The sequence below is a fragment of the Orbicella franksi genome, chromosome 7 (assembly GCF_964199315.1).
Source record: "Orbicella franksi chromosome 7, jaOrbFran1.1, whole genome shotgun sequence".
NCBI lineage: Eukaryota > Metazoa > Cnidaria > Anthozoa > Scleractinia > Merulinidae > Orbicella > Orbicella franksi.
The window spans coordinates 14,932,900-14,959,496 of NC_138151.1; the positions used below are offsets into that span (position 1 = coordinate 14,932,900).

The 26,597-nt window shown below is 38.1% G+C and overlaps 1 protein-coding gene and 2 pseudogenes across 2 annotated transcripts; all 3 read right to left on the bottom strand.

Annotated features, from left to right (window-relative positions):
• Positions 1-1,050: 1,050 nt before the first annotated feature.
• On the bottom strand, positions 1,051-25,997 carry LOC145493096 (uncharacterized; annotated as a pseudogene). The gene is made up of 5 exons (XR_014050091.1): positions 25,624-25,997; positions 25,238-25,393; positions 2,954-2,965; positions 2,511-2,630; positions 1,051-1,854 (listed from the first exon to the last, which is right to left on the bottom strand). The product of XR_014050091.1 is annotated as an uncharacterized LOC145493096 (transcript).
• LOC145493097 (uncharacterized) lies at positions 14,472-15,325 on the bottom strand. The gene is made up of 2 exons (XM_081472501.1): positions 14,914-15,325; positions 14,472-14,674 (listed from the first exon to the last, which is right to left on the bottom strand). The coding sequence occupies exons 1-2, from the start codon at positions 15,244-15,246 to the stop codon at positions 14,483-14,485; spliced, it is 525 nt and encodes a 174-aa protein (XP_081328627.1). The 5' UTR covers positions 15,247-15,325; the 3' UTR covers positions 14,472-14,482.
• Positions 19,706-24,605, bottom strand: LOC145492633 (uncharacterized; annotated as a pseudogene).
• Positions 25,998-26,597: the final 600 nt, after the last annotated feature.

A 26,597-nucleotide genomic window follows, 5' to 3' on the forward strand; every position in this document is an offset into this window, starting at 1 on the left:
CATCATGTAGTGCTTACTTCATATCAGGGAAAAGAAATGTTAACTTATGGAGATCACGAGTGTTAAGCTAACTTTTGTCCTTTACTTGTAACCAATTGCAAGTGAAGTGAATAAAATTGCTTCTCAACTTGAAGAGGTCCTTCAAGGTGTTCTAACTATATAATTCAGTTATAGTTTTTCAATCGTGTTTGTACGTCTAAAGTAAATCTGCCAATATTAACATTAAAAAATAAATCTGTGTCAAGGTCTAATTTAGATTTCGTTCGACTGTCTTCAATGTTTACCTGACAAAAAATGAGTTGACAAATGCTGCAATTGAGTTTGCTTCTTTAGACATGGAGAATTTCTTCTAAAATCTAAGCAAAGTAAATAGGAATGACATTTGTGACACTAAACAGTAACGAACGGTACAGTACATTCGTTTAGATAATCGCGAGATTATTGTAGTTTCTTAAACTCTCTATGAAAATTTCTGTTACTAAACAAAATAAAATAGTTCAGGTTTTAAACCTATAGTCATGCAACTAAGTGGGAGTCAGTATACAACAACTTGTTTCTCCCTCTGGACCAGGCCTGTGCCTGAATCACGTGGCCTCCACTTGAGGATTATGTAACAGATAATATGAGTGTCAAATAGACCAATTTCGGTATAGTAAAATTCAGCCTAAACGATGGACCTCAGTACGAGGCTCCGGGAAATTACTATGGAGTTTGTGGGGTTTGTTCCCCAGAGCCTCGTGCTGAGGTCTACCTGAATTTTAATATATAGAAATTGGTCTATTGTGAATGATTCTTATTTACAGACTTTTAAATAGAAAAGCCAGTGTTATGGTTTCGGTCTGAGAACAGACTAAACAGCGCGAATAGTATATATTAAACTAAAAAGATTAAAATAATATTATTTCTTAACCAAAAAAAAAGTTATTTTAGATGAATTTGAAACGAATAGCAATGGCTTAAGCCTTTTGTCAGTTGTCAGTAAATCTAACTAGAAATGTCAGTCGTCAGTTAACTTTTAGGATATTTACTAACTGTCAGTTAATTTTTTGTTGTTGTCATTTGTGAGTTGCCAGTTAACCCCAACCAAACCCTTTTGTATAGGTCATAAGGAAAACAGACTGTGTGGTATTTGGCGCGATATCATAGCTAAAGGATCGTTTCATTATAAGTTAGCAGTTCACGAAGACAAAACGCAATTTTATTAAAAACAATTACTATTTTTATCCTTATTTACTGGACCAGGTGCTTTACGTACGTAATGTAGTAACCTGTCCGGCTTCATAAAAGAGAAATAAAACCCTCCCGCTAATTTTTAATGTTTTGACATTTTGCTTTTTGTTACAACACCAAGATATATCCCATGGCTTTGATGTGTGTGTCTCCGTAACCATGAGAAGTCTCATTTCCACAGGTATTGGAGTCATCTTGTTTCCCGCCCGTACCAAACCCAATCCTAGAGTCACAGGTTCTACAGTGGTTTTCATTATTACCAAGAATGCCTATTCTTGCTTTAGGACGGTAAATCTCTCCAGAACCTACGACATTGAATCCTTCCTGGTTGCAGCTGGATTGTAAAGAACCCTGTGAACCAATCAGCGACTTCCACGTATCACGACCCAGCGAGGTAGGGCGGTAATTTCCGTCTGCGATCAGTGAATACAGAGAACTGGCTTGTTTGTCCATGACAGTGTACTTCATCTTGTTGTTGTTCCTCATACCAAGGCATACCTTGGAGAAGGGAGTGTTCCAGTAGGTCGGTAACTTGGTCTCTTTTGTATTAAACCCTAACTTCCCTTCATCAAGGTTGAAAGAATTTTTGTTGCTCCATAGATCAGAATCAAAGTGAAAGTTTCTCTGTATTTTAGTAAACATATCCAATTAGACATTTGTGTCCGTGAGGTTGCATTAAATGCAGTAAAACCCTACATAAAAGAACCGGCCAAGGTTTTTTTTTTAAGTTAGCCTCCATAGGTTCTTATATAAATGGTGTTTACACTGAAATTAGGCTACCTAGGTTCTTAATCAGGTCCCTAATTTTTAGTGCCCTGTTTTACAAGGTTAACTGATACACTCAGTTGGATATGATGTACAGCTATGCATGTATTGACAGTACAGCATTGTGGCCTTATAACACTGCCAGTGTTCTGGCTAGTTTTTGTTACCTTTTTTGTATGCACTGTATTATATTAGAAAAAAATATATATTGAAAATAATAACCTGTATTGAGGTTTTAGGCTACTATGGATCTTATGTGAAGATTTTGGCTTAACGGGTTCTTAGATTAAAGATTCTTATACGCGGGTGTTTACTGTGTCCCTAACACTCTTGCTGTGTTTGGTGTGCTCCTAAAGCAAGTCACAGTAAAACGATATGTTAAATAAACAGCGTTTACAGTGACTGTCTAAAAGCTCCCAGGTGGAAGTCTACACATCTATATAACGTAAGAATGTAAAAGCAAGAGTTAGATTAAGACTTGAAATAGAGAATAGTAAAATAGAACTGGGAAATACCTGTGAGCCATTCATCTTCATAACCAGCGTCCACCCACTTCCCCGACATGCGCCAAGGTTGTTCATGCGACAAAACACAGGAATCTTCTCGGAACCTATCTCAATTAAGTAGGCTCTGTTCTGTCTGGACCTAGCAAGATAAGTTAATCTTAGCAGCGCATGTCAACGATGGTACCCGTACAGTCTTTGTAAATTTGGACATTAGTTACCATATCTCAGATTCCCTAGCACATGTGCTTATTAAGCTATTCAGCCCCGTGTTATCTGGACAAGGGTGAGGGAACAGGAAAATATATATATATATATCCTCGTCAGCTGATGACTCGAAATAACTTTGAAACGACGCCAAAAACTGCCAAAAACGCAAAATGACCTTTTAGTAGACGTGAAATAACTTTTCAAAAACGTGAAGCAATCTTGAAACGGCCGGGAAATAAAGGAACCTGGTCAGAAAGCTGATATAACATTGAAACAGGAGGTAACATGAACTTGCCAAAAACACGATTGATCCGGTAAGTTCTTGGGAGGAATTTTTATAGAATATCTGGGGGGCTAATTGAGGCTTCATGTAAATTGTCAATACAGTCGAACCTCTAGTAAGCGCTTACGGGAGGTGGTCTTTTACAAGAGCTTATAGACCATGTTGGGTCAAACTTTTGCCTCATTAGCAAATGGCAGCTGCAGAGACCCCATGCGCCAATGCCATCCTAAATCCATGTAATAACTTTTAGTTGTCGAAGGATTTAAAAGTCAATTCCGAGAAAAAATTTGAACTTCTCATTGAGAAATTTCTACCCAGGATTGCGTTAATGTTACAAGTTATTATCCAATATCCGCTCTACCATCTGTCAAGTGGTCGCTCACGGGAGGTTAAAAACAAAAGAAAATTTCAAACTTTAAGCTTCAAAAGTGGTCGCAGTCGCTTTCGAGAGGTGGAGAGGTTCCAAGTATAGTGATTTAATTCGGAAACTTTTGGTATTTTGGAAAACTGGTCGCTGAGGGGAGGTTGTCACTTACGAGAGGTGGTCGCAACCGGAGGTTCGATTGTACACAATTTGTGGGGCTGCGTCTTATCTACATGCCCAGCCTCATCTTGAAATGAATTTGCGGTGGTGAATGATGAATTGCTGTATTGTCCTTTTTCAAACTTCAGTTACATATTTTGTTATTTTACTATTTTAATTTTAATTAAAATTTTAAAAGAAGCATTAAAATACTTCTTTTAAAATTTTAATTTCCCAAAGTTTATTAGTCTTACAGTTTTGTTTCTTACTATCTATAATTAGTAGAATTCTACTAGTATACTAATGCAATTGCTGTAATCTGATTGGCTGAGCCATTAAACACTATCAGCCATTAGTGTGCAGTGGTTGGAGGTCGTCTAGGAAATGACGACGTTTTTTTTCGTTCTTCCAAAGTTTTGGAGAAAACTTTTGATGCAAATGGATAATTAAATTCCTGAGAAGTCTAAACGAAGGACGTTTACGGTTTCTTGACTTTTAAAAGAGTTGAAATTATTGAAAAAACTGATGCGCACGCACACAACTTCAATTTTAAATGACAATTCAATCCAAGCGATTTTTTCAGGCGCAAAACTTAACAACACGTCAAGAAATAATTGGAAACCGTTATTTGAAGTAAATTTTAATAAGTATTCTGCTAAAACAATTAGCCTTCGGCCTCCTCAACTATCACCTCACAGAAATCTCGAGCTCATAATCTAATTGTTACAGTCAAACCAAGTGAAGCGTTTCCCTCAAGATTACATTAATGAATTGATTATTCGAATATTCAACCCGCTAGTTGTTTCAAGAATGCAATAATAAATTGATTATTGGAAAATTGAACCCACTAGTCGTTCCAAGAATAGGGCTAATGGGTTTAATGTTTAAAAAAATCAAGTTAATGTTGATTTTTGAAATGACTAGCGAGTTCAATATTCAAATAATCAATTCATTATTACATTCTTGAAACGATTAGCGGGTTCAATATTCAAATAATCGATTCATTAATGTAATCTTGAAGGGTACGCTACACTTGGTTTGACTGTAATTATCACGTTACCATCCTGTTCCGAATTGGTTCGTTATAATTTCAATTTGGTATTTTCAGTTATACAACAAATTGAAGACATTTGCTCTTCACTTGTAAGGTACCGTAACGGTTTGTAAGTTGCAAAAAAAATGTTCTACCAAAGGCTCTCTTGACTGGCATGTTCATGTTCGTGTTTTAATCGACATATCTATGCTATACATACTTACGAGTTATCCTTCTCATAAATGTCTTTGCACGAGGAAAGTTTCGAGTCTGCTATATCTAGAAAAAGAGAATATTCCCTGTGGCCTCATTCCGAGCCGAGAAAAGATATTTCTACGTATTATCCATCAAACACTATATAATAAGGTGGACTTATTTCCCGTTTTACCTTCACACCTGTCTCCAGTCCAAGGTGGTTGGCAGGAGCAAGAATAGATTTGTTTTTCGTTGTCAGGCAAACAAGAACCGCCATTGAGACAGCTGGTGATCAAACATGTCTGAAAAAAATAAAACGAAAAACAAAAAAATTGAGAGCAGTAGAGAGTTTAATAACAATAATACAATAACACAAGCATAGATTCAAAACTGTCTTTTTTCAAAAAAAAAATAATAAAGTTTACATTCACTTTTATATATGGGGATAAAATTAAACCAAAACACTGAATTTACAATAATTTGTCGCGAGTATTATAATGAGCCAACAGCGACCGATTCAAACGCCACTAAAGTGGTTTCTTTCAAAGATTGTAAACTTTAATTAAATTGTAAAACCCCCGAGCTAATATCAAAGCAGAAATAACACTAGCAACTCTGCTTCCTGTCAATTCTCAACGTTACTTGGAAATATTGAATTTTCACACCTGGAGTACAACTGCAAGTGACGGGACCTAAAACTTGAACCAACCAAAAGACGGGTGCACGAGCCAGATATTCAAAAACTCTAATATCGATGCTAAAGGTGTCTATCTTTTTGTACTTCTGTGAAATTTCCTCCTTGGTGTCATTTATTTCGCGGAAAATCGCTCTTAAATTTACATGAAACTCTTTAGTATTTGATTTAAACTGAGCTTTTGGACTACCGAGGTAGAGACTTTTACAAATTCAAACATGGAATAGTACTAATAAAATGTCAGTGAGAGTGATTAAAGAAACTAAAATAACAAACACTGTAGAACCTTGTTTTCGTTGATGAGAATACATGTACGTTATTGTTTATCATAGTTATTTACTTTGCGAGCCGTTAAAGGTCTGCGAAAATATACTGAAACTGTATATTCTTACAAGAAAAATACAAAGCTCCACATCACATATAGGGAGGGCTAGCGCTATTTTTGCGAAAACCACTCATGCTCTCCAGACTGACCAGACTGTATGAATTCTAAATTTTGCAAAAACGACAGACGTAAGAGAATAGTGATCACTTTCAGACAGGATGCGAAAGTAAAGCCTTGACGCGTTTGGGATTTGGTGTTTCGGTTGATAAGGAAAAAGAAACCCGAAGAAATACCACGAAACGGTGAAGAAGACGCTTGACGACTAATTCTTGAGAAATAACCAGCTGTTACCAACTAAATTGAATTTAGCGAAAAGTGGCGTCAATTTATCATATATTTGGTACTAAAATTACCATTAACAGCACCGAGAAAGTGTCTCCCAGTTGATCTTACAGATCTTGGAACTTGCAATGGTCGGTACTTCAGTTTCCTAATTGCTTTTATTTAGCCAGATTTATCTTTTAAAAGGAATATTTGATTGAGAGAGAAAGGTACATCATTGATGCATGCTAATTCAAATCTAAAATCACCACCTTTCACAAATTACCTTTAACAACATCGAGAAAGTAACTCCCAACTGCTCGTCAAAGTTGGTGTTTTCGTTGATGAGGGAGATTTTGTGTTTGTTCAATTCACAACTTCCTTTACCGCCCTTCTTGGATGACATCTTGTAGTTTGTAGAAGTACACCAAGCGTTTCTCATACATTGTTGGCCGCATGATAACAAACTGAGAGAATCAAACTGTCTGACAACGTATCCCTTAAGCTGCTTATTTTCCCACATAGAAAAGTACGATGAATGATTAGACACTAAGTTTGATTCCGCGCAGTAAACAGCCGAAGTTTGAAACAGAAAACATGTTACTGTGACAACTTTTAGACATAGCATTGTTAACCAAGGACGTTTCTGAGTACGGACACGGTGGTCAGTTGCCATGAGAAATCCTCCCGTTGCTATCCTAGAGGTCACGTGACGACGCTGTTTTCATCACGGAGGGCATCAGCAATGTATTCAAAGTGGGATTTTCGAATGCTCGCTGTGAAAGAAACGATACTTTTTGAGGCCTGTTTTTGACCAAGGAAGTTAGACGCCTTTTTAGTTGCCTTTCAGCCGTAATGGCACAAAATAGCTCGCCGAAAGTTGGTGCATTTTTGCTTAACAGGGGTTTACTCAGTCTTACTCAGGCTTTCTCAGAGGCGGAAACGTGCTCCTGTTGCCATTTCCGGAGTTGTTGGGACAATGGGAACAATGTTTTACTTAGGGTACTCTACTGTAAAGATAAAGCCCACAAAAATATAGAGGAAAATGTCCCCAAAACCCTCCCTCTAAGGTAAAAAATTTTGTCCATTTTTCGCTATTTTTACCAAGAATGCCCTAATACTCAAAGTCAAACATGAAGTTCAGTTTTAATGGCGTCGTTTTTCACCGATTTCCTTTACTTAACCGATACTTTACTTTTAATAATATTTGAGCCCGTGTCGGATATCGTAATTAAATTTCTTAAGATCGTCGTAATCAACTCGGGAATGGTCAGTAAATGTCGGTTATCGACGTTAACGCAAGTTATCCTTTGAATTGCGTACATACAGATCAAGCTATTCCTAACTCAGACGTCCAGGCTCAGTGTAGCGTCACCATCATATTGAGAATCGCACTTGCACTGAGAGGGTATTTCGTCTAATCCTTCAAACACATTTCGGGACCTTTGTAAGCGAGCCACGAGAACAGCGCCAAAAATGTCATGAAACAACGGAAACAAAAACTTTATTGACCCGTACGTCATTTGAATCGGGGAACAAAACATCAGATTTTTTTTTAAGCTGTTGTACATAATGCATCAGCTTTCTCTTCGGTTCACAGCTTTTCTCAAGACGAACAACAGCGAAAACAGACTTCAAGACGTAACAGTTAGGACCATCTTTGTGCAGCGTAATAAACTGTGACAAATGACGAACTACATGCTCAATAGCTTTCATTTGAAAGATAAGACACTAGGGCTGCCTCCAAATACGTAAAGTCGGAACCAACTTAGACAGGGTAATAAACCGTACGACATGAATGCACTGCTGAATAGCATATCTTCATTTGAATGGTCGCACACAAGGGCTTCATTCTCGGACTCAAACTTTCGATCACCTCGTACATTTCAAAAACCAGTGCGCAATCTCGGACAACAAAATGACTATAACATCCTATGTTCTACATAAAAAGAGTCAGTCAGTAATTATATTGCGAACGAAGTCGTGTTAAAAAAAGGTCTTGAAATGACGTTCATTTCATGCAGCTACAGAAGCCGATACGTCGTTAGGCAAACATTGAACAGATTTCTTGCTCGGCCTTTTTACCAGGTGAGGACCAAATCGGGTCACCTCACATGAAGCTTTTCTGACAGAGAACAACTGGGGCTCTACTCTCGTCTCCGAGACTGCAGGGCCTGTCATTCCACTTTCCTTGTTTGTACGAGGTCGCAATCATGTGGACACATTTCTCATTAACACTGTTCGGTTCTCCATTTGCCCACGCAGAATACTGACCAGCTAGTGGAGTGTCATCGATCCAGTAGAAAATATTTTCAGCCGACGGTTTTCTGTAAAGACCAAGCCATGCACCCCAAAATGTTTTCGTTTGTTGCTTCTTTAACAGTTCAAGAATAAAGTTATTCTCATCTTCTGATCTAACTATGGCGAGGTCTCCTCCCAGATTCTGGCAAGTCATTTGAGCGTCATTCCATTTGTCGGTCGGAGTATCGATGAAGTAATAACATGAAGTTCCATGAAGAACCCAATCTTTTGGACAACCTAATCGGGTTAAACACGAGGAGCATGCATACATATATATATATCAGTTTAGAAATATTCGAACATTGGGGAAATATTCTTGTGACCTTGAAAACAAAATATTCAAAAGTCTACGTACTGGCGTTTCGTCCTGTTTGCCCTAAGTGAGACCTGAATGCGTGTTTGACCCCTAAGCAAGACTACCATAATCACAGACCTTTTCACATGGGAGTCTCTCCCCCGGGTTTCAAGCTCGTGACGACAGAGCTCAACGACAGTCAAGTAGTTTGCACGTGGCAAGCCTCCGATGCATGACGCTGCCTCTAATAACGTTCGAGTAACAAAAGAGGCATAAAAATTACATAGCACTTACGGCGAAACTGCAACTGACAGGTAATTAAAGTGACACTAACCGTGACAACAAAACGCGCCGCTTAATTTTAGTTGCAGTAAAATTAAAAAGATTTGAGCTCAGGAATACTAATTCAATTAAGTTATCATCACGTAATTCAACTTCACATCTGTCTCCAGTCCAAGCTGGTTGGCAGGAACAGGAAAAGGTTTGCTTTTCGTTGTCGGGCAAACAAGAACCGCCATTGAGACAGCTGCTGATCAAACATCCCTGAATAATAACAAAAAAATTACCAAAAAAGAAAGAAAGGCAAAATTAATTAAGGTAGCGCATAGTTAGTAGGGGTAGCGCTATAGGTAATCAGTTATCGCGTTGCGCGAACTAGTGTTATATTTTAAAAGCTGTTTTTACATTCGTTTTTATACTCTGTTCCCTCAAACTTATCAAATGTAATAAGCAGTGGTGGAATGATGCTTCTCAATAATCTCTGTTGATTAACAACATGGCTTTTCGTCTTGAATAGAAAGTGCCTAAACAAATGCGTTTTTCAACGTTTGTTTCGCTTTGTTCGTGCTTTTCTTGACTTTCCCTTAGCGAAATCTTCAAAATTTTTCGCAGCACATCGAATCCAGCGGGATACAGCACACCAAAACACACACCAAAATACTGGTCTTGTTTTCGTTTCTTTTTTCTTTTTTTCTTTTCTTTTTATTGTTGTTGCAAATTTAGTCTTTTCCTGCTGTGGAAAAACTGATCAGATATGTTTCCCTGATCTCCAACTTATAAAAGTAAAATAGTTTTTTGACAGTCTGCCAAAATTTACCAAAGAAACCTTTCAGCGCACGCAGTTTACAAAAGCCCTGTCCAAACGGGAAATATCTGGCGATCAAACGCGGTCAAGCATTGTTTGGTGACCAAACATGTTGATGTTTTATTGAGTGGCCAAACGGTATCAACTATGTTTGACCACCGTCCGAACGAACAAAACGCTTTACAGTGTTTGATCAAATGTTTGTCAACGTTCAAATCTTTGGTCAATGTTTGATCGATCGTGTTTTGATCAACAACATTTCCCGTTTGGACAGGGCTTAACGCTTTCGTCCTCAGCGCGCGGGCGGTCGTAAAACTATAAATCCTTAAATCCTTGAAAATTTTTGAGCGCATCTTGCAATGGTCAGCGCTTCAGTTTCTTAATTATTTATCCGGATTTATCTTGGAACAAGAATATTTTGGTTTGGAGAGAAAGATACTGTAAATGCAAACTAATTCAAACCTAAAATCACCTTTAACAATATTGAGAATATGACTCCCAGCTGATCGTCAAAGTTGGTGTTGTCATCGATGAGGGAGATGTCGTGCTTGTTCAGTTCACAAGTTCCTTTGCCGTTCTTCTTGGATGACATCTTGTAGTTTGTCGAGGTACACCAATGTTTCTCATACATTGTTGGCCGCACGATAACAAACTGGGAGAATCAAACCGTTTGACAACGTACCCGTTAATCTGCTTATTTTCCCGCATAGATAAGTAAGATGAATGATCATAGGCGAAGTTTTCTTCAGTGCAGAGAACGGCAGAAGTTTGAAACAGGAAAAATATCAAAAATTTTATGCACGGCATTATTAACCCATGTAGGTGCTGAATTTGTACTTCATGACATATGATTTTACCCAGCGGATACTTCACTACATTTGCGCCCATGCGGAATATGGTAATAGTGACTGGCGGCGGACTCCGAGTCATTATTACCAATTAGATTTAACCAATTACAGTAAGCGTAAAGTTGACGCTGGAAAACCAGTCACTTGCGAAACTCAGCCTTTAAACTGCATTTTTTTCAGACGTTGAATCGTCACAGAACGAAAACTGAAGTGATGGAAGAAGTTAGTGGTCAAAACTCAAATTTGGGGCTTAAGGATTTGGACAAATTGGAAGCAAAGGCTCGGGTGGAAAATACGGAGAGCCACTTTGTTGGGAATCAAAAAATCAAGAAATGATACGACAAACGAAAGCTGAACGTTGACTTCTACAGACTGTTTTCGATATTTTAAAATTCAGGGACAAGACTTTTTTCGACATATTAAAATTCAGCTTGGCAGCGAGGCCTAGAGGACACAAACAAAGGGAACAGGCCACTTTCGATATATTAAAATTCAGCTTAGCTGCGAGGCCTGGAGGACACAAACAAAGGGAAAAGACAAGGGGGGAGGGGGGTGGATGCCACCCCCCCGTAAGGTTTTCTCAAGGTTTTGAAAAAACGATTTACTCTAAGGGGCTTAAACTTTCAGTAGCTGTTCCTTTATTCTCTGTGGAAATTTCGATATATCAGTTGTGTGTCTATCATTTTTGACGTTGCCGTGGCAACCATCAAATTTAATGTATGTCTGACCAAAAATAAACTCTTTTGAGATAATTCTGTAGTTTTTTCCAGCTTTCTTCATCAAATCACAGAAATTCATGAATTTGTACATTTTATAAGAACTTTGGCTTGATTTTATGTTCATTTCCGTTATATCTTGACTTTTTTGGGAAAAAAAATAGTGCAATCCAAGACGGCGGATCCAAGATGGTACGTCAAAAGACGTCATTTGAAGTCATATGACGTCATCGTCATGACCGACAAAAATAGTATCATCTTGTAGAGCAAGCTCAGGGCTATCTAATAAATGTAAATTTATTTCGCTCTACCTTAACAGAACGAAAACCAAGAGGTGGGGGTTCTATCCACCCCCCTCCCCCTCCCCTTGTATCACAGTAGGGGTATGAGTTAGCTTGTACGTCCAAGGGTTGAAATTCAGCTTGGCAGCGAGGTCTCGGGGACACAAACAAAGGAAATTGAATGATCATGTTTATTCATTTCTTTTGTTTTTGTCCTCTAGCCCTCACTATCAAGCTGAATTTAGTTCATAGAAAGTGGCGTATTGCGTAACACCAGGCTAAATGAATTACTTAAGCTTCGAAATTCTGTACTGAAGTCAAATCGGAAATGAAAAAGCCCAACCACTAACACTAAGTACTCTCACAGGTGTTCGTACTCTCACAGACAGCTTTGTGAAGTGTCTATTATTTTTAGACAATTTTCACCATTTTTTCCTGTAATTTTTAAGAAGCTCACTGGATTGTGATGATTCTTTAATAGCTTGTTGAATCAACATTTACAGGATGATTTGAAGTGATTTTGAGATCCTTATTCACTTGTATTATTAAAACTCGCGTTCTTGAAATCATCTGGTCTTGCATATTGATAATAATGTTAATGACATGACTTTTTTCGGGAATATTGTATATTTGCGCCCTTGTAGTGTCACGCAAATGACACAATATTCCCGAAAAACGTAATGTTATTCCCTTATTTACGCCGCAGTTTAACTGACTTTGATCTTTAGTGAACTCTTGACTACATCTAAGTTGTCCCTGAAGGGAAAACACGAGCTTCACTCTATCCACTCGGCAGCCTGACGAGAGCAAGCCAAATATACTCTTTAATCATTCCGCGAACGTTAACTCCAACGTTTCAAAAGCGTGTAGTTCGAGGATCAAACTTTCCAGAGCGCGATATTTCAGGCACAATTCCATGTAACCTCATACATTTATTATTCAGAGTTCTTTGATTTGTTCACGGGAAACAATGACCTGAACAGAATTTCCTTTTTGGTATTACGCGCCTTTTCTTTCAAAGTCCACACCTAGAAACTACATCTCCTTTTCCCAAAAACTTTCTGATTTCAACTCTAAAATATGGAAAATCGAAGAAAAAGTAGACTTTTGGCTCAATAAGCAAAATATACTAGTTTGCGTTGTTGTTTCACTCAAGAGTTATAACCGCTTTGTATATACACAATAAAGAAAGTCTTGGACAATATATTGATCAGATCTATTAAACCTAAAAATTACGAATCAGCAACAGTATCTTGTCTCTGTCTTCCTTCTGTGGAACTAGTGTATACCTCAGTTAAGAAAGCACATGAAATAACGTTTTTATTATATAGACACGAGTGTTTTACTGGAAAATACACCACTCATACGTAAAATTCATACGAAACTACATCCGGGACCCAAGTGTCGTATTATCTATGTCCTCACTAGTTAGGATATTGATGACGTCATTTCCCGCTTTTTCACAGTCATTTGTGCAAAACGTCAGTTTATATATGGAATAAAATAAAAATTACACGGTGGCATGAAATTGAATTTTAAATTATTTTCTCGTGTTAAAATTTATGGCGAGCTTAAGCAAACCACGACGACGACGGCAACGAGAACGTCACCAAACAAAAGTTTTAACCAGCAGAACAATGGCTGTGCACGTGCGTTGTAAATATTTCTTAGTCGTCCTCTGCAAAATAGTAGGGAGCTTAAGCAACGGCGACGACGACTTCGAGGACGACGACTAGTAAAAACTGAATTTATATTTTACAAACGAAATACGCGATTGTCTAGATCTGTTGGGTACGCCAATGGCTCTAAAAACGTGCTTAAGATAAATATGCAACGACGGCGTTCAAATTCCAACTGGAAATACGAAAAACTAGCCGTCGTCGTCCACGTTTCGTAGACGACGTAGAACTTGGTCGTTTCACGTTGTTGTTTTGCAGAAGACGGCAAAGAAATGTACAACGATTTATAACGCACGTGCACAGCTATTGTTTTGCTAATTAAACCTTTTGTTTTGTGACGTTCACGTTGCCGTCGTCGTCGTGGTTTGCTTAAGCTCCCTAATGGAACGTGAAGTGACCAAGTTCTTCGTATTTTGGAGAGCGTGAACCACAATGACTAATTTTTCGTATCTTCCTTTAAAATTGAATGCCGTCTTTGCGTATTTATCCTGAGTAAGTTTTTAGAACGATAGGCGTACTGAACAGATCTACACAGTTGCGACATTCGAAAGTAAAATATAAATCCATTTTTAACAAAGCGTCGTCCTCGGCGTTGCCGTCATCATTGCTAAAACTCCCTATTTAGGAGCTCAAGCAACGACGACGGCGACGCCGAGGACGACGCCTAATCAAAAATGAATATATATTTTACCAGCAAAATTTGCAATTGTCTAGAACGATTGAGTGAGCCATTGGCTCTAAAAACGTGCTCAGGCTAAATATGCATTGACAGCGTTCAATTCCAAATGAGAATACGACGAATCAGCTGCCATTGTTCGCGTTCCTCAGACTATGCAGAACTTAAATTCGTATAAATTTACGAGTGGTGTATTTTTCAGTAAAATACTCTTGTCTACACAACAAATGCTAGTATAGAAGCTTAAAGTTTGTTTAAGGCAAACAAATTTCTTGCTTAGCTTTTAAACCAGGTGACGACCAAAGTGTTCGCCTCATAACCACGTGAACCTTTTCTGGCAGAGGACAACTGGGACTTGACTCTTTCCTGCGTCAGAAAAACTGCATTCCCTGTCTGTTCGATCTAGGGTTTTTCAGTTTTCAGTTACATGACAGTTTTGACAAAGAGCCTATCATATTTTGCAGCCGACGCAAAAGATCGCCTAGAGACGGAGAAGATTTGTCAAAACAAGGAAGCATGATTACAAAGGAAAGTAAATACTTTTTACTGGTGTTTTACCGCTATTTAAACTGAGGCACAGCATGTAATTATTACCCAATGTAACTTCACATCTGTCTCCAGTCCAATGTGGTTGACAAGAGCATAAAAACGTTTGCTTTTCTTTGTCAGGCAAACAGGAACCTCCATTAAAGCAGCTCTTGAACAAACATCCCTAATTAATAATAAGAAATATCCGTCGCATATAGAAATTCAAATATAATATATATTAAATGAAAACCCTGAGGACCATTGGAGATGAAATTTCAGTAGCAATCCCTAAGATATAACTTCTTTTCTTAATTGCATAGGCCAGAATTAACACTTAACAGGAATATATAATTCAGCCGTTTGGCGAAAACCTGTCATTTGTGGTAGGCTAGATTAAATCCAAAATCACCTCATACAAATTACCTTCAGCTTCACAAAGAAAGCGACTCCCTGCTGATCATGAAAGTTGATGTTATCGTTGATGAGGGAGATGTCGTGCTTGTTCAGTTCACAAGTTCCTTTGCCGTCCTTCCTGGATGACATCTTGTAGTTTGTTGAAGTACACCAAGCGTTTCTCATACATTGTTGGCCGCACGATAGCAAACTGGGAGTGTCAAACCTTTTAACAACGTATCCCTTAAGGTGCTTATTTTCTCGAATTTCAAAGTATGATGAACGAGATATAGGGTTTTCTTCAGTGGAGAAATCGGCGGTAGATTGTAACAGGAAGAATAACAAAACTTTCGTAAATCCCATCGCTAAGAAAAGTTGACGGGAACTATAATATTCTTAATATCGTAGAGATATGTCAAATTACACGCTGTATTATGTGACTGAGAAAATCAGTTCATAGTGATAGGCGGAAAGTAGGCAAATTTATTCGTAAATTTTTAATTTATTTTGCAGTTCACTGCAAATAAAAACATTTGGGAGATGGCCTATAATCTTCATTTGAGCCCTGATGATGAAACGAAATACTCGGCTCCCTAAGACGACGTGAACGATTGGTCGTTTTCAGTCGGTATAATCAGTTCGGTGGTGTTCGGTTGTCTTCGGCAACCATCGTTTAACAGGTGCTCTTATTTTCCATTCGGTAAACTAATTTTCGTATTAATGTCATCTCTATTAATTTAACTTGTTAAAAACTAGACACAGCCATAACATCAAACGAGATAACATTGGAGATATCAGCCTTCTTATTTGTAGTAAATTTGTGACTATTCGAAGCGACGAAAATTACCTTCGAATTTCTTGGCCATTGGTTGGTCAAACTGTAACATTTTTCGGATTGTTCTTTTATAAATACAAAAGAAAGATATTTCTTCATCCCTGTAACCAGAAATTTCGTAAAAGGCGATGGTAGACCCAGCACTTAAGTAAGATGAACTTCTTCGATCCGTTACATATTGGCGGGCCGCCAACGTCACTCCAAATAGGCGTTCTCGATATTTTCCAAAGTAGAAAGAACTGGAACTTTTTAACATCCATTTCGTAATTACGGCCCTAAAACAAGACTGCATGCCAAATTTCAGCAAAATCGGTTAGGTATGGTGGCTGCGATATTTTTATTTGGCCCGAAAATAACAGACTATGACTCTTAAACTGTCATGATGATTTTACATTAAAATTTACATGCAATGATGCTCCTGCTTTGGTCTACTCTCTTTTTAAGTCATTATTATTATTCAATCTCTCTTTATTTTTATTTACTATAGCTTATAAATGTATTAATTTTGCAACTGTTAAAATTGTAGTTTATTGCATTGCATTGTATATAGGTTTATGTGTATCAATAAAGGATATATTTTCGCAAAAAAAAAACCACGAAATGAGGAATCTTAACGTTTCCTGGCCTTCAGTTCCAGTGACAGAAAATAAGGCCTCGACAGTTGATACATATTCCTTAGCATTTTTTTATTGCAACAATAACGTTACTTACAATACAAATATTGCCTACACTTGTATTTAGCAACTAATATTGCCTATTACTTGCAATGGCGAAATAGCTTACAAAACCCTAGCACAGCTTGAAATACTTACTCTTCTTACAGTATTAACAGAACTTACAATATGTGTGGGAATGCCTTGTTTGAAAAGCTTCAGAAATTAAAAGATGACCATGCTCGTCAGGGGCAGTATTCCTTGAGTACCTTAAGTTTTCCTTCACTCCAACGTGCGATGGATGCCTTAATGAAGGTGGGACAAGAGGTGTTCCTGTCCAACGTTCTCCAGTTCCAACCCTAGATGTTACTTCGCCTGGAAAGTATTTACCATTCACTACGGCAACGTCCATTGGAAACCAGATCGACAAGTTTCTCCCAAGCTAAGTGTCCAGATAAAGAGACTGTTCAGCAAGGGAAAATTGCCCTCTTTTGAAGAAAGGTCTTTGCAAAAGGTATGCTCCCAATACAACGTGGACGAAACTGCACGTAAAAGTTATGTACAGCACCTTGAGTTCCTCGATGCAAAAGCCAAAAAAAGAGTAAGAGAAAGGAACACTCTTCCGCTTATTTCTTGCGCAATTGAAAAAAATGTAAAAGCGCTTACGAACAAGCAGCTGAAAATGTATCTAAAGCAAAAAGGTCTTACGATAGGTGGAAGCAAGGCTGAGATGATTGATCGAGTTCTCACCTACGCACGCGGGAACCTTAGTGTCAGAGATGCTGCAGAAGATGAGGAATCTCCCAATTTATGCGAAGACGACACAAGCTCAGAGTCCAGTGATTCTGATGACTCTTTAATGACTCTTCGACATCCGAGTCATTTCAAGTTATGTTTGCACCAGAGGAAGAACTCCAACAAGTAAACTAAGTATGAGGGAATCAATGGGAGGAGACTATTTTACAGGGGGGGTAGCCTTAACATTATCATTATGTGAGGGGGTTGAAATTAAATTTTTCTTAATGAGAGGGGGGTATGACTTAGTTTTGGGGCATATTTCACCCATTTTCCACCCCCCCCCCCCCCCCTCGTTCTCCAGGTAATTACTGCACAGTCCCTTAGATAGCCCTGGGCGTTCTCTACAAGATGATACCATTTCTGTTGCTGTTGGTTATAACATGATATGATGTCAAATGACGTCATTTGACCCGCCATGTTGGATTTCAGTATTTTCTTAAGAGTGCGTCCATGAGAAAACCAGGCAATAAGTGATACAGCTCAAATCACCGATTTCGCTCTAACTTGGCACAAATGTTGGGTTTGGTTAGTGTATGATTGTGGCAAAAAAGCTGGTCAAGATATTTGATTCCCTTCAACTTGCAGGTACCCCCTGTAAAAATGGTCATTTGACATTAATTTCTGCATATTTAATTCGCCATCTGTGGTTTAGTATTTCCGCAACAAGAAAAATCATGTGAAAATGAAATCCACTGGATCATGTTCTACATCTATCAGTCTAAAAGCAGCTGTCTCACCCATTAAAACTGACTTTAACGGTGATTCTTTAAGGTACTTTTCAATTGGCACTAAAAGTGGCGCTAAAATTGGCACTAAAAGTGGCTCTAAAACTGACACTTAATTAAACTGGCTACAACGGTTCCACCTCAGGTGGCAGTAAAATAAAAATGATGACTTTTCAGATGGCACTAATAGTAGCGCTAAAAGTACTTCTAAAGGTTTCACTTGAAATAGCAGCAAAATAAAAATTGATCTAGGTCCCTTATAGCTAGGACTCATGATCAGTACACGTATTACTAATTTAATTAAGTCATTATTAATTTTACCTAAGCTAACTTAGCACCTTTCTCCAGTCCAAGGCGGTTGGCAAACACATGGAAAAGTTTGTTTTTCCTTGTCAGGCAAACAAGAACTCCATTAAAACAGCTGGTGAAAAGCAGAAAAAAGAATTAATGAGATTCATCAGTGGTGAAAATAATTGACCAAACCTTGCAAATAGTCAGTTTCTCAAATAAATTGGCTTTATTTATCTCTTTGCATAACAGAGGAGTGTTTTCGTTTCGCGATAAAGATACAACTATTGCTGGACTAGCTCAAAAATCTAAAATCACTTTAAACTAATTACCAGGAGCAGCATCGAGAAAGTAACTCCCTGTTGATCATGAAAGTTGGTGTCGTTATTGATGAGGGAGATGTTCTGCTTGTTCAGTTCACAAGTTCCTTTGCCGTCTTTCTTGGATGACATCTTGTAGTTTGTAGAAATACACCAAGCGTTCCTCATACATTGTTGGCCGCACTGGGAGAATCAAACCGTTTCACAACGTATCCGTTAAGCTGCTTATTTTCTCGCATAGCAAAGTACGATGAACGACGAGGCGCAAAGTTTTCTTCAGCGCAGAAAACGGCAAAAGTTTGAAACAGTAAAAGTATTAAAAACAGTATACTTGGCATTGTTAAGCCGTGTGGGTGCTGGCCTCGAAGTTTGTGTCATGTAATTTTACTTAACGGAAACTTTACTTTATTTGAGCCCGTGGCGAATATGGTAATACAATTCCTTTCGACATCATGATTGGTTGATTTGTTTCGGCGTAATCAACTCGGGAATGGTCGGTAATCGTCGGTTTTCGTTAAAAATGCTGGCGGCAATATTTCTTATTTTAAAAATTTTTGTTGGAAACTTTACGGCTAAAATTTATATTCGTGGGAAATTAACTAACTGAGCCATTAATGTTTGTATTCCACTTTGTATGTCGTCTATGTAGTGTTTCTTCATTGTTCAAGAGCAAATAAGTAGCAGTTTAACCGACTTTGATCTTAAGTTAACTCTTAACTACATTTAAGTTATTCCAATGGAGAACATAGGCCTCACTCGACATATTCGACAGCCTGGCGAAAGCGAGCAAAATATACTCTTTAATCATCCCGCAAACTCCAACATTTTAAAAGCGTGTAATTTGAGGATCAACCTCTCCAGAAGGCGACGTTTCAGGCACTATTTCCGTATAACCCCACATCAATAAATTCCGAAATAAAAAAGAGGAACTACTCCTTGATTCGTTACAATAATAATAAATAATAAATAAATATTTATATAGCGCCTATCCAAGCCTGCTCTAGGCGCTGTACAATTCGCCAAAATGAACTGTACTAATCTTAATAATTAACAATGTGCATTTAAGAAAGTAATAGAAAGTAAAAATCGCTAAGAATAATAAGTTTTCTTAAAAAGATGAGTTTTGAATTTAGATTTAAAAGAACTTAGATTGTCACATGAGCGGATAGAAACAGGTAGACTGTTCCAGAGTTCAGGAGCGGAAACAGCAAAAGCTCGAGAACCATACGTCTTCAGGTGAAAATTCGCGGGGTTAAGAAGTAATAAGTGTGATGATCGGAGGATTCTGGACTTAAAATCAGAATGTGAAGATGACTGCATTGAAGTCTCCCAACTGATACAGAGGTTTTCTTTGTTTTCGGTTACCTGTAGTTTTTCTTATTATTTATTTGTACCTTTTGTAATTTTGTTGAAATTATGGTTACTTTCTTTCTTTCCTTTTTAATATAAACTCTTACCCCGCTTCGATTAGTTCTGGAACTAGTTGCGGGGCCAAGCCATTGTAACTGTATGTCAGAAAACAAAATACAATTAAAGTTCAAAGTTCAAAGTTCATCACATTTTCCCAAAACTTTCTGATTTTAAGTCCAAAATATGGAAAATTCACAAAAAGCTCGGCGACTTTTGGCTCAATAGAAAGCCATACTTACCTATACATTGCTGCTTCAATGGCTGAGCTAATACAAGACAGAAGAACAGCAGAGAATTAGATCTCGGGGAAAGACTAACACTCAAAATATCTGCACTTAAAAATATACTCCCCGACTTATCAATTGATTTCAAAGATCGAGAACTTGTTACATCCATGCACAATGAAAACACAAGCGGCCGCCTCGTGCAATATCCTAAACCACAAGTGGTCGCCTCAGGACCACATGAGCCTCTTCTGACAGAGAACAACTGGGGCATTACTTTTTTCTGCGCCAGACAAACTGCATTCCTTGTCATTCCACTTCACCATTCTGTACGGCACTGCATACATGTGGGCACATTTCTCTTTCACGTGATTCGGTTCCCCGCTTGCCCATGCAGAAAACTGACCCGCTAGTGGAGTGCCATCGATCCAGTAGAACGCATCTCCAGCCGACGGATTTCTGTAAAGACCAAGCCATGCACCATAAAATGTTACTTTTTTTTGCTCCTTCAACAGGTCAAGAGTAAAGTTATTCTCATCTTGTGATCTGATTATAGCGAGGTCTCCTCGCAGATTCTGGCGAGTAGATCGAGCGGTGCTCCATTCGTCGGTCGGAGTGTCGATGACGTGGTAACATGAATTTCCGTGATGGACCCAATCTGGCGGACAACCTTATCGAGTTAAATACAAGAAAGGAGTATAAATATTTCAGTCAGAAGAACTATACGAAAATTAGAGCAATTAACATGTGACCTGGAAATGACTATGAAACAAATTTCAAATGGGAAATTAAAGAAACATTTTAATTGGCTGAGCAATCAGAGCCGACAACACGCACCCTTTTGTTTGCATGGTTATAAAAACGACGCAAAGCAATGCGCACAGATTGCAAGTAGCGTTCTCTTTGACCTCACGCGCTTTTCTGTTAAGTCAATCGAACAAAGTATCTTAATATTAGGGATGTGGGGGAAACCGCTCAAAGTTTGTTTTAATCCTAACACAAATGGTAAACAGGTGCAAAAACAGCTTTTCAAAGTTGTGCGAAAACTGACTTTGAAATCAGCTTTGATATTCTGATTTTCATTCTGATCGCTTCTTTATACAACTTTTCAGTTATATGACATTTTTGACAAAGAGTCTGTCACATTTTGAAGCCGGTGCAAAGTTTTGGCTAGAGACTGACAGGATTTGTGAAAACAAGGCCACGAATACCACGGAAAATAATTACTTTAATTTTTAATTGTGTTTTTTTTTTTTTTGGTTTTTTTTGGTTTTTTTTTACGGTCATGTAATTATTATCCGATCTAACTTCACATCTGTCTCCAGTCCAAGGTGGTAGATACAAGCATGAAAAAGGTCAATTTTCCTTGTCAGGTAAACAAGAACCTCCATTGAAGCAGCCTCGTGAACAAACATCCCTGATTAAAAAAAGAAATGGGTAACATAAAGAAATATCAATATAATATGAATTTAAAAAAGCCGTGAGAACCGTTTGAGAGAAGCTTGCAATAGCAATCCAAAAGATCTCACTACTTTTCTCAATTGCATGGGCCGTATTCAACATTAAACAGGACTTATTTAGTCGTTTGGTGAAAAGATATCATTTGTGGTAGACTAGTCACCACATATTAATTAACTTTAGCATCATAACGAAAGTAACTCCCTGCTGATCATGAAAGTTGGCGTTTCGTTCATGGAGGAGATGTCGTGCTTGTTCAGTACACAAGTTCCTTTGCCGTCTTTCTTGGATGACATCTTGTAGTTTGTAGAAGTACACCAAGCGTTTCTCATACATTGTTGGCCACACGATAACAAACTGGGAGAATCAAACCGTTTGATAACGCATCCTTTAAGCTGCTTATTTTCTCGAAATTCAAAGTATGACGAACGAGAAGATATGAACTTTTCTTCGGCGGAGAAAACGGCGGTAGATTGTAATAAGAAAATTATCAAAACTTTTGTTTACCCCATGGCTAACAAAAGTTGGTCCGAGCAGCGAGGATTATAGTGAAACGTCAAATTACTCGCTTTGTAAAATGACGGAAAAACATCAGGCAAATTTATTTAAGAATTTGTAATTTACTGTGCAGTGTCTAGCCTATTAATACATTTGCGAGATGGTCTAAAATCTGCAAGGTAAAACAAAAGACTCGTCTCCGTAAGACGACATGCATAATTGGTCGATTTCGGTCAGTGTAATCAGTTCGCTGGTGGTCGGCGACCATCGTTTAACAGGCGCTGTCGTAAGTTCTCGTATCACTGTCATCTTTACTAGTTAAACTTAGTTAAAGTCAGACATTTCAGACAAAGCAGTTGCTAATTAATGCGTTCTAAATCCAAAGGCGCGAGTACTCATGCGTACAACTTAAACTTTGTCACGCCAACATAAAAAATCTTGACAAAGAAAAATCTGAACCATTTCTAGCTCTTCCAATGACAGAAAACGCGATCTCGACAGCTGGTACATGTGCTTTTTTCTTGAAACAATAACGTCACTTACACAAATGTTACCTACACTATATATAGCTAGTAACATTACGTACAATACCGAAACAGCTTTGAAAACCCTAACATTACACTTGCGACAGGAGCCCATCACTAGGAGCGTGCAACTACCCCATATTCCTGTCACGGCGTGTTCACAAATCGATCTATTTTTAGTTTGAATTTACCGCGAATTCAGACCCCGCAGGAACCTTAGTGACCAATCTCAAGCAGGTACTTAATTTTTAACTGACGTCATCATTTTACCGAAAGATTAAGGTGGCTTACAACAGTTTTTTTCCGAGATTTAGTAGCGTGCGCCATAATTGCCTGCCAGACGTCAGTACAAGTCGAGCGTGCAAAAGTGACGCAAGTGGCCCTAAGAAGAAACGAAAACCACTTCAGCGCTTGAAAAGCGTTAAGTCACTTTTAACTTGATTTACGTAACGATAGTTTAAAACTTCGTTCAAACATGTGTTTAAGACTAGAACCAATAAACTATGACAAAAAATGTCGATAAACAACTGGTAAAAGAGTTCTAATTTACCCTTGCTTTCTCACACGCGATAAATGGCGTCACATGAGCGCGCGCTTAAATATAAGGCATGCGCAATTCAATTCTCGTCCAAGGGTGTAAAAGCCACACTTTGATCGAGGATTACTCGTAAACCTACCGTGCAACCCATGATGAAATTTTCACATTTGACTTGAGGTGTGGAGAACGTTTTGAGACTGTAGCGTGACAACGTCACGCTAATTAAATGATTTTGAGAAAAACGTCATTTAAGCTGCTAGTGCCCAGTCTCTCCTTGGGTACTCGGTCGTTCATTTTGGCAATTTGTTGACGTTTAAATTGTTCAAGTTTCACAAAGAATGGTAAAAGACTTCAGCAAACAGTAAATAGACAAAGAAAAAACATCTTGGAACGTTTCAAAACAGTTAGAGGTTGGACTTTCGCAATCCATCAAAACTGTAGTAAGCCACCTTAAAAAAATAGAGCCATTTTTTTTCCTCACCGATGTGCGCTCATGTAGACCGGTACTGACCTATTTCGGGGGAAAAAAAATCTAAAACTAAACCGGCGTGTAAAAGTGCCATGACATTGGCTTAAAATGGGAGTGATGAGCTCGTGCTTGCGATACTAACTCCACATACAGTGGCAACATAACGTACAATTTAACAACCATAAAACAACTTACAATTTTAGCATCAGTTTCCTGATTAATAGTTAGTATTACTTGATTATAACAGTGCATCATGCTAGACTTTAACTAACGTTACTTTACTATATTAACTTGGCTAAATGTTAACACACAGTGCTGTTTAAAAAAACGAAAAAAATATGAAATATGCTATTTAACTTCATTTCCTACGCAGAAATTGCATGCAGATTGCGACAGCGGCTTACTTTACATACCAGGCACATTTACAGTTAAATGATAAGAGGCCAGAGGCCAAAATGGCCGCCTTAACAGTTGCTCTATACAGCTGCTTTCTATCCTCTAGGTACAGGTATTAACACTGACAAACTGTTTAAGCCGGACCCGCCAGTGAAACACTGGGGCAGGTGTGTGTGTGTGTGTGTGTGTGTGTGTGTGTGTGTAGGGTGAGAACCAAATGGTCGCCTCTTCACTATGATCGCATGAGACGTTTTTGACAGAGGACAACCGGAGCTCCACTCTGCTCTGAGACAGGCAAACTGCATTGCTTGTCATTCCACTCTCCAGGTTTATATGAAGCCGCATATATTTGGACGCATTTCTCATTAGGGTTATTTGGCTCGTTGTCTGCCCATGCAGAATAATGACCCGCTAGTGGAGTGCCATCGATCCAGTGAAACGGATCTCCATCCAAAGTTTTTCTGTAAAGACCAAGCCATGCACTCTCTATTTGTACCGTTTTTTGGTTTTTCAACAGCTCAAGAATAAAGTTATTCTCATCTTTTGATCTGATTATAGCGAGGTCTCCTCCCAGACATTGACACATCGCTCGAGCGTCCCTCCATTTGACGGTCGGAGTGCATCTGACGTAGTAACATGAATTTCCATGAAGAACCCAATCTTGCTGACAACCTAATCGGGTTAAATATAGGAGAGGAGAACATTTCAGTTTAGAAATACTCAAAACTTAGAGCAATTTTGCTCTAAAATTATTACGCGTTGGTACGAACAAATTTTAAACAAGAAGGAAGGAATTTATTAGCTTATCGAGCGTAACCAACATACGCGCATGGCTATTGGTTGGTTTAATTTAGGAATTAAGCAAGGAAAGCGTACTGCAACCTTTCACGTAACTCGTTTTTCAGCTTCTAATGGTCACTAGAACAATTAGCGTTATCTCAATGATAGGGATAACTTAGCTGCATGGGAAACTCAAAGTTAATAACTTTTAATCCTCATACAAATGGCAAACAGTTGGAAAAAAACTTTTCAAAGTTGTGCCAAAGTTGACCTTTACACCAGCTTTGATTTTGAGTTTCACACTGTCAGTGTTGTCTTTATACAACTTTTCAGCGATGACGTTTGACAAAGAGCTTGTTACATTTTGCAGCCGAGGCAGAAGAGCCTCATCAAACTTGTAAAAACAAGAACGCCATGATTGTCATGAAATGTAATAACTTTTCAATTATGTTTTATTACGGTCATGTTATTATTACCAAATTTAACTTCACATCTGTCTCCAGTCCAAGATGGTAGGCACGAGCATGAAAATGTTTGCTTTTCCTTGTCAGGCAAACAAGAACCTCCATTGAAGCAGCTCGTGAGCAAACATCCCTGATTAATAAAAGAAATACGTAAAGTAAAGAAATATAAAATTAAATGAAAACCCTGAAAAATTTTTTGGGAAGCCTGGAATAGCAAGCCTAAAGATGTCACTACTTTTTCTCGATTGCACAAGCTGGATTCAACGTTTAGGAGGAATAGTTTGTTTGGCGAAAAATTAAAGGTGCATGCCACTTTTGTGGTAGACTAATTCAAATTCGAAATTGCATAATACTATTTACCTTTTGCAGCATAGAGAAAGTGACTCCCCGCTGATCATAAAAGTTGGTGTTTTCGTTGATGAGGGAGATGTCGTGCTTATTCAGTTCACAAGTTCCTTTGCCGTCCTTCTTGGATGACATCTTGTAGTTTGTAGAAGTGCACCAAGCGTTTTCTATGCATAGCCGGCCGCACGATAACAAACTGGGAGAATCAAACCGTTTGACAACGTATCCCTTAAGCTGCTTATTTTCTCGAACTTCAAAGTATGATGAGCGAGATGATATGGAGGTTTCTTTAGTGGAAAAAACGGAGGTAGATTGTAATAATAGGAAAAATATCAAAACTTCTGTACACCCCATAGCTAAGTGAAGTTGCTGCGAACAACGAAGATTATAATGATACTTTCAAGTACTCACTTTATTATATGGCTGAGAAAATTAGTTCATTGTGATTGGTTGAGAACAGGCAAATTTGTTGGTAAATGTTTAAATCAATTTGAATTGCATTGCAAATTAATACATTCGAATTCGTATTTTTCTTACCACAAAATTAATGAGTGACCGTCGTATGAAAACTCGTGCAATTGTGATGTTTATAAATTGTTTAAAATTGCATTCATGAAGGCTTGCGCCATTTTAAAGAAGTTTCAAGTATCGCCTGTAGTTAAAATATTTTAATTACACTTTGCATCCATAAGATTATCTATACTTTACATATGAGCCCAAGGTAAAGGAAATACTACTCCTTAAACGACATGCATGATTTATAGAGCGCGAGTTAGAAAAGGAAACTTAGTTAATTTCTCTTAAAGTTTTCCCCGTAGAGATTTACCAGTATGGTTACTGTTAAAATAAGGCTTATTTTTGGGTTGTAAATTTTTGGATTAAGGTCGTTACCATGGCAACATCTTATCTAATGACAGGCAGATATATATTCCTCATTTTGGCCTAAACTCGGTAATATTTATACTTTCCTTCCGTTAAAATTTTTTCAT

What these genes read in the sequence shown, in the direction of transcription:
- LOC145493097 (XM_081472501.1), bottom strand. Translation starts at nt 15,246, where the DNA reads ATGGGATTTACGAAAGTTTTGTTATTCTTCCTGTTACAATCTACCGCC. An exon ending in CTTTCTTTGTGAAGCTGAAG is followed by an intron (nt 14,675 to 14,913) that starts GTAATTTGTATG and finishes ATTATTAATTAG; the next exon opens with GGATGTTTGTTCAAGAGCTG.